Source organism: Triticum urartu, chromosome 4A, assembly GCF_056163025.1.
Source record: "Triticum urartu cultivar PI428250 chromosome 4A, HENAU_Tu73, whole genome shotgun sequence".
Taxonomy (NCBI): domain Eukaryota; kingdom Viridiplantae; phylum Streptophyta; class Magnoliopsida; order Poales; family Poaceae; genus Triticum; species Triticum urartu.
This window is the reverse complement of record NC_141876.1, coordinates 127649754-127658001: the sequence shown is the minus strand read 5'-3', so window position 1 is coordinate 127658001 and position 8248 is coordinate 127649754. Positions and strand designations below refer to the sequence as shown.

At 49.2% G+C, this 8248-nt stretch overlaps 1 protein-coding gene across 1 annotated transcript; it reads left to right on the top strand.

Annotated features, from left to right (window-relative positions):
• Positions 1-4714: 4714 nt before the first annotated feature.
• Positions 4715-7665, top strand: LOC125551120 (putative indole-3-acetic acid-amido synthetase GH3.7). Its single transcript, XM_048714276.2, has 4 exons — positions 4715-5410; positions 5514-5615; positions 5742-6580; positions 6923-7665. The coding sequence occupies exons 1-4, from the start codon at positions 5091-5093 to the stop codon at positions 7492-7494; spliced, it is 1833 nt and encodes a 610-aa protein (XP_048570233.2). The 5' UTR covers positions 4715-5090; the 3' UTR covers positions 7495-7665.
• Positions 7666-8248: the final 583 nt, after the last annotated feature.

The window sequence follows — 8248 nt, the reverse complement described above, 5'->3', positions numbered from 1 at the left end:
GCGAGCACGCGCCGGCCACCTCCTGCTTTCCCGCTCGCTGCTGGAGGCCCCCGACGATGCCACACACTCCCCTCGACTCTCTCTCACTCTCTCTCGCTCTCCCTCCTCCCCTGGATCCCTCTCTCTCGACCCGCCCGAGCGCTGCCGTCGCCGCCGCTCGCCATTGCCGTAGCCACCGACTTCCCCTCGCCTCGCTGTTGTGTCCAGAAGCTCCGCCACGTCTGCGTCTACCTCCTCGTCGAGCCACGCGCCTTGGGAGGCCCTGGAGCGCCTCCATCGTCGTCGTCTTCATCTCCGGCCGCCGTGGATCCCCATCGCCGCACCGTCGACCTCAGCACGTCCCCGAGCTCGCTGACGACGTCTACGATCTCCCCGTGAGCTCTACTTCGTTCTCCTCTCGTCCCCGTGCTCGTTTGCCCCACCTAGCTAGCTCAGCTGCCGCGCCCGAGACCTCATCGCTGCCGGCCATGGTGCCATCGTGGCCAGAGGCCGAGCCAGCCGCTCCCGCGCGCGTCACCGTGCTCCTGGTGACGCCAGGAGGCCGTAGAGGGCCTCCGCAGTTCCTGTCGTGCCCCGCAGCCCGTTTTTTGCCCGAAGCCGTGCTCCGGCCGCCGCCTCGAGCTCGTTTCCGTGCTCCTGGTCAGCCCTGCTGACGCCTCTGTGATGTCATGCTGACGCAATAATGATTTTTCTAGATTTTAAATAATTCAGAGAATTCCAGAAATTGACATAAACTTCAAAAATTCATAGAAATTCAACCGTAGCTCAGATTGAAATAATTTATATATGAAAAATGATCAGAAAAATTCAATCTATCCATCTGTACCATTTCCATGCATGACAAACCATCTATACATGATGTATATATGAAAACACACTTATGGCATATTTAAGAACTTAATTTGGAGTTGTATTTGAACCCTTGGTTCAAATGGACTTCAACCAAATAAATGCTAGATGCATTAACTCAAACAACATCACATACTCATGCCATGTTCATGCATCATAATGTTGCATATGCTTGTGTTTGATTTCCGACACCGTTCCTTCTCGATAGGTCCTGCTCCGGAGAGTGTTCGAGAGTACCTGTCTGAGGAGTAGTGCCCCCCTGTTGATCTACCAGGCAAGCTACCCCCCCCCCCTTGTTCATTCCGATAAAATCCTACTCTCTCGCTCCTGCTCTCATTTATTGCATTAGGACAACAACGATTCAACTGCTACTTTATGCTGCGGTAGTTGAACCCATTCCTCTGCATGACCTGTCATTGCCACAGTAAATAGTTAAAACCCACTAGCACGTGTAGGAGTTGTTTGAGCCATGTTGTGTTCCTACCATGCCATGCCTGCTATTGCTTAGAGTTGTGTCAGGTCTGATTCATCGGGAATGAATTGGAATGTTATGATATGTTCTGGTAATGAGAGTTAAGCGTGTGAACACGATTTGGTAAAGGTAGCGGTGAGAGGCCATGTAGGAGTACATGGTGGGTTTGTCTCATTGGGACCGTCCTTAAGAACTGAGTTCTGTGTAAGTTGTCCAATGACTAGCTACTACCACACATTGGGCTCCGGGCGCTCCAAGCTCTCTCGACTTATTAACCGCCTTGAACTATGTCCAGGAGTTGCAAATAGTTTCTGGTGTTTGTAGGTAGTGCTATTTTTCTACCGAATGGCACCCGGTAGGGTGGACTTGGGACAGACTAGGCACACGTGGCCCGGTGTACCGAGTGGCACCCGAATGGTGGGCTCGGGAACCCTGTACACATCGTTTGGGGCCGTGAGCGAAACCTCGGCCGGATCTCCTTGCAGATGGAACCCGAATAGGCGATAAACCTGGACTAGAGTCTTGTGTGGTTAGTCAGGTCATGGCCGACACCCTCGCCAGCCTCCCGCTTGAAGGTTGCCGAGATACATGACGGGTATACGGTGATAAGTGGTGAGAGCGTGTGTGATGAAGTACACCCCTGCAGGGTTATCATGATCTATTCGAATAGCCGTGTCCTCGGTTATGGACTTCTTGGATGCTTACGTGGTACATAGACAACCTGAAGTGGATACTCTAAAATGCTCAAGATAAGTGTGAGTGCCATGGATGGCCTTCTCGTAGGAGAGACGAGGATGAATCCATAGTAGTGTATTGATGTGGTGATTAGTGGACTCGTGTGCGCTGCCTCACCTCAAAGAAGTTTCTCATTGTCGTAGAACAGGATAGCCACTGAGTCAAAGCTGGCTTGTTGCAACTAAACCCCACATTACCTTCTTGATACAAATGCATGTATGATAGGATCTGATGTAAGTCTTGCTGAGTACCTTTGTACTCATGTTTGCTTTATTTATATTTTGCAGGTGAGACATCTGTCTCACTAGTAGTACCGCTTGGACTTCGACGAGTAGCTTGTTACCTCAGCTATGATCTTGTACCTTGGAGGGACTTGTGGATAGTCAGGCTTCTCGGCCTTTTTCTGTTGTAGTTGTCTGTACTCAGACATGTAATGCTTCCATTGCTTGTATGCTCTAAATGATGGGTCATGTGACCCCTGTTTGTATTTATGCTATGTGGCTCTTCTGAGCCTTTTATCTATATGAGTTGCGTTATGTTGTGATGCCATGTTGTACATCACATACTTGCATGTTATGCGTACGTGTGACGTGTATTGCTATGTGTGGGATCCGACAATCTAGTTGTTTGTCCTTGGCAGCCTCTCTTATGGGGAAATATAGTCTAGTGCTTCCTTGAGCCATAGTAGTCCGCTACAGCCCGGTTCACCGGAGTCCTGCTAGCCCAGCACCACTACTCAGAACACTTGACTGGCCGGCATGTGTTCCACTTCGTTCCTATGTCTGTCCCTTCGGGGAAATGTCACGCGGTGATTTCCGGAGTCCTGTTAGCCAGTGCTACAGCCCGGACTCATACGCTGTTGACCGACATGCTCGATGTGATTCATGTATGCCTGTCTCCATAGGTCTGTGCCGCTTTGGGTTCAAGACTAGCCATGTCGGCCCGGGTTCTCTGTCATATGGATGCTAGCGACACTATCATATACGTGAGCCAAAAGGCGCAAACGGTCTCGGGCCATGGTAAGGCGACACCCGTGGGGTTACCGTGCATGAGGCCGCAAAGTGATATGAGGTGTTACATGCTAGATTGGTGTGACTTAGAATCGGGGTCCCGACATTAGTGCACAAGGAATTAACTCAGAATGCAAATCAGATATCAATGGGGATCATAGCCCTCACATCCAATTTTGTAAATGCATCATCTCCAAAGGCGTCCATGAAAAAGGAGGGTTGGTACTGTCCTCCTAGGGGTTTTGTGAAACTTAATGTTGACGCCTCTTTTGATCATGACATGCTGAAGGGTATGATGGGGGCAGTACCGAGGGACGATAAAGGTAGGTTTACTGCAGGAGGAAATGGAAAAATCGACTGATGTGCGGATGTTCTGATGACGGAAGCTTTAGCACTCAAATTTGGCCCAACACTGGCGCAAAAGGCGGGGTGTAATTGCATAATCATCAATTCTGACAATCTGGAGGTGATAGAGACTATGCAGGACGAAGGACAATCAGCGGATGCGGCGGCAGCAATTTTCGATGACTGCTTTCACTATGCATGTGATTTTGTCATGACTAGATTCAAACATTGTTATAAAAAGGCAAATAAAGAAGCTCATGAACTTGCCAGATTAATTAGATTTTCTTTGACTTCAAACTATTTTGAGGAGCCTCTAAATGAAATTGTAGTGATCCTCACAAACGATGTAACGGTTATCTTAAATAAATAAAGTTTCGTTTTATTTTAGAAAACATGGCTTTGACGGTGGATAGAAGTGAGATCATCAAAAACATTACAATCAGTATTGCAAGTAAAGTTAGTACAAGAATCCAAGGTAATAATCATTCTTGTCTTATACCTTTGGTAGAAGAGTAGACTCTGCGCGTATTTCGCATTATCTTCAAGTTCTATCTGTGAAGATGCAAAGAATACTGAAACACAAACAACAGATGCAATCTTACCACTACGCGGAAAAACTAACATGTTCATAATATGCAATGCATGACAAAGGCGAGACAAAAGGGAGCTGGCTAGAGGCACGAATGCTTTTTGTGGAGGCACATATTTAATTCCATGAGAAGTATAGTTGTGCTTCCCTGGGAAAAAAGTGCTTTCAGAAGAAGCATATATTTTCTTCTCATGGAGGCACACATTTACTTATGCAAGAAGTACGACTGTGCTTCTTGAAAAAGGAAAAAAATATGTACTTCCATAAAAAAAATTGGTTCCGCGCGAAAAGAAAATAAAAGTGAAAAAAAATCATGCTCCAGCTCTGGTTTTTTTCCTTTCAGTTTTTTTTGAAAAAAAATTGTTGAAACCTATTGGCATCGTATGTGGTTTCGAAAATCCCGACGCGGGAAATCCAATATTGAAAACGGTTTAGAATTTAGACGCATGGTTTAAGATATAAAATGTTTTGAATAAATGAATCTACGAAAAAAGACACATGTCAGCATCTGAGAAGGTGGGAGTGATCTTTGCAAGGGATAACGCTTAACCAGTGATTTTGCCGATTAGGAGCACTTTTTTTTTTGAGTGCTCACATTGGGGCTTAGCCCAGTCGGTGATGAGGCAGGCCACCTGCGAGGCTGGCCGAAGTGCTGGCCTGGGCTAGCAGGCCGCGGTTGGACTGACCCACGTCGGTTGGAGGCTTACGGAGCTGGGCCACGCGGCTGGTGCCCACTAGGGCGCGCGACCCACGCGGTCGGCGCTCGAGCGGAGCTGGGGTGGTGTGGCGGCGGTTCCTGGCGCGGCGGCGTGCCGCTGCGAGGCTCCAGCGACTCGCCGGAGGTCGTGGTTGGCCGCAATCGAAGTTGTCGGCGCGGGGACCTCCGGATCTGGTGCGGCGCCGAGCAGGGGAGGCGCGGGCCGAACCGGCGGTTGCTCCCTGCGGCGGGCAGAGGATGATAGCATGGCTTGCATGCCATAGCTAATAGTAGCAATGTAAGTATAAATCGGATAGCTAGCTAGCTCGGATAGGTGCTAATCACCAGAAAACAAAAGGTGCGCGTTCTGGTCCCGGTGCTTCCCGGCCGGTGATGATGGCGTTGCTGCCGGAATTCGATCCAGCGGACGTGGGCGCCGGCCGCGGCCTCATCGACCGCCTCACCGCCGACGCCGCGGCGTTGCTGAGGGACGTCCTCGCGGAGATACTCAGGCGGAACTCCCACACCGAGTACCTCGGCCGCTTCCTGGATCGCGCATCACCAGGCGCCTCGGCCGCCGACCTCCGCGACGCCTTCAAGGAGCGCGTGCCCGTCTCCGCGTATGAGGACATCGAGCCGTACGTGCGCCGCGTCGCCTCCGGCGAGCCGTCCAGCATCCTCTGCTCCGAGCCCATCACCCACCTCCTCACAAGGTAAACCCCGCGGTGCCCCGGTACTCGGTCGTGTGAGAAGGTCGTGTTGTACATACGTTTCTCATGGCCGTGGCGGCATTGGCATTTGCCACGTCTAATGCAGCTCGGGCACATCCGGCGGGCAGCTGAAGCTCTTTCCATCCACCGCGGAGAAGCTCGACCAGCGGCTGTTCTACAATGGCGTCCAGGCACTCTTGAGGAAGATGTAAGCATTGGGTCGCTTGTTCGAATTTATTTGGCCGCATAATATTTTGTCAACATGCATTGGACCGCTTGAGGAAGATGTGTTGTGCAGTCTAACAAACGGTGTGCATGCATTGCATGGTTCCAGGCATCTTCATCCTGATCAGGGGGACAGACGCGGCAAGGGGATGTACCTCATGTTCATCTTCCCTGGAAGCCTGACCTCATCCGGCCTGCCTATCATGGCATCCAGCAGTGCCTACTACCACAGCAGCCAGTTCCGGGAGCACGACATTGGCGGGTTTGGCCGGTGCACCAGCCCCATCGAGGCGGTCCTCTGCCCAGATGGCAGGCAGAGCATGTACTGCCAGCTGCTCTGCGGCCTGCTTGACCGTGGAGTCGTCGACCATGTCGGCGGCACCTTTGCTAACGCTTTCATCAGAGGCATCCAGTTCCTGGAAGACAACTGGGAGGAGATGTGCTCCAACATCCGCACTGGGCGTCTCAGCGACTGGATAACACATGCTCCTCTGCGTGATGCCGTCGCTGCGCGTCACCTGCGAGGACCTGACCCGGCACTGGCCGACGAGATTGCATCCGAGTGTGCCAGGAAGCCCTGGGATGGGATAGTCAGGAGGCTCTGGCCAGGAGCTCGGTACATCCTAGCCATTGTCACCGGCTCGATGTCGCAGTACATTCCGGTTCTTGAGAGTTATGGTGCTGGGCTGCCATTGGTGTCGCCTATGTATGTGTGCACAGAGTGCGCCGCGGGGATCAATCTGAACCCTCTTGATATACCTTCTGCTGTGTCGTACGCATTGCTTCCAAACATTGCCTACTTCGAGTTTGCAGAGGTTACGCATGGTGACGATGAAAAGGTGCAAGCGGGTACTGGTTTGTATGACAATTTGGGCGAGTTAAAGCTTGTGGATCTTGTGGATGTCAAAATTGGTCGGCGCTACGAGCTGATTGTCACCACCTTTGCAGGTGAGCTACTCATTATTATCTCCAATCTGATTTCTTGCATTCTTTCAAAGCTGTTGTAGCTGTGCTAGGACTACATCATGATTTATTCTTTCTTGGCGTTACTCCAAATACATGATCAATGTAGTTATCTGCCCTGCCAATTACGAAGAAACTGAATTGAACTAGCACTTCACTGCAGTAAGGCAATTAATCTTGCCTGTGTAAGCCTGATTTGTTTTGCTTACTTAGCTTGAAAGCTTTGTGGTGTTATAAAATCAACAATACAACAACCGCTGAGAAAGTTGTAGTCTAACTTGTGTAAGAAACACTATGATTTTGACTTAACAGTTTTTTGCATGCCAGGTCTTTACAGATACCGAGTGGGTGACCTTCTTACTGTGAGCGGATTCTACAACGCAACGCCACTGTTCCGCTTCACTGGAAGGTGTGGTGTCGTCTTAAAAATAGACTTCGAGAGTATAAGCGAGGAGGATCTCCTGAAGGCCATTTCACAAGCATACGAGCTGCATCTTAGGCCTCTTGGTTACATGCTTGGTGGCAGCACTGCATATGCAGACATATCCACCTTGCCTGGCCACTACGTCCTGTTCTGGGAGCTAGCCACTGCAGAGGGTAACCATGTCGCGACTGACATCGATCGAGCTGTCATGGAGAATTGCTGTTTGGCCGTGGAGAATTGCTTTGATCAGATGTACCGCAAAAGCAGGCGCCGAGGGTCGATCACAGCACTCGAGATAAGGGTACTTGAGCGTGGCGCATTTGATGCTCTCATGGACTTGTTTCTGTCCAGAGGCACATCGGCCAGTCAGTACAAGACTCCAACGGCTATTCGATCAGAACAAGTGCTGCTGGTGTTGGAGGAGAGGGTGTCAGGAAGGTACTTTAGCCAAGAGACTCCCAACGGCCCTTTGTAGTACGACTATACGAGAGGAAATGGTGCTGGTTAGTAGGTGTGCAGGACGAGAGGAAATGGTGCCTAGGCAGGAAGGCAGCCAAGTCCTTGTTGGCATGTTGCTGTGGGTCTGAACTTGAACACTTACAATTTAACATGCTTGTTAGTAGTATGATTCAGGTTGGAGAACTTACACTTTGTTTCCACTTTAGCATGCGTGTTTTTAGTTTATTTTCTTTCAAAAAAGGGCGCATTTATCTTATCCTATATATACCTAAATAGTTCATCTCAACTACTTCTATTATCTTAACACTAGCACAAATGCCACATTATCACAGGCCCACCTCAACATGCATGAGAATTATTTTTCATTATTAGTTTGATCCTCACTAATCTTATTTATTTCAACATACACACATAAGCCATCCACACATGTCACGTCATCAAAGGTCCACCAAACATGCATAGATTTTATATTTTTCAACTATACGATAGTTCGATACAATATATAATAGGTATTTTAGTTTTTTCATATATTATTAATCCAAATGTTTGCGTACAAGCTAATCTTATTGAAATACTCTTATATTACTACAACATATTCCCGCCACAACGCTTGCAGTATTATCTAGTATCTAGTATTCTTAAGAGATTCATCTTCACTAATTTTTTCTATCTCAACATGCAAGCATGTCATTTCACCATACAACTATGAATAGGGTGACCCACCTCAACATGCAATCATGTATGTGAAAGACCCACCGCAACATTCAATC

What these genes read in the sequence shown, in the direction of transcription:
- LOC125551120 (XM_048714276.2), top strand. Translation starts at nt 5,091, where the DNA reads ATGATGGCGTTGCTGCCGGAATTCGATCCAGCGGACGTGGGCGCCGGC. An exon ending in ATCACCCACCTCCTCACAAG is followed by an intron (nt 5,411 to 5,513) that starts GTAAACCCCGCG and finishes CGTCTAATGCAG; the next exon opens with CTCGGGCACATCCGGCGGGC. An exon ending in GATTGTCACCACCTTTGCAG is followed by an intron (nt 6,581 to 6,922) that starts GTGAGCTACTCA and finishes TTTGCATGCCAG; the next exon opens with GTCTTTACAGATACCGAGTG.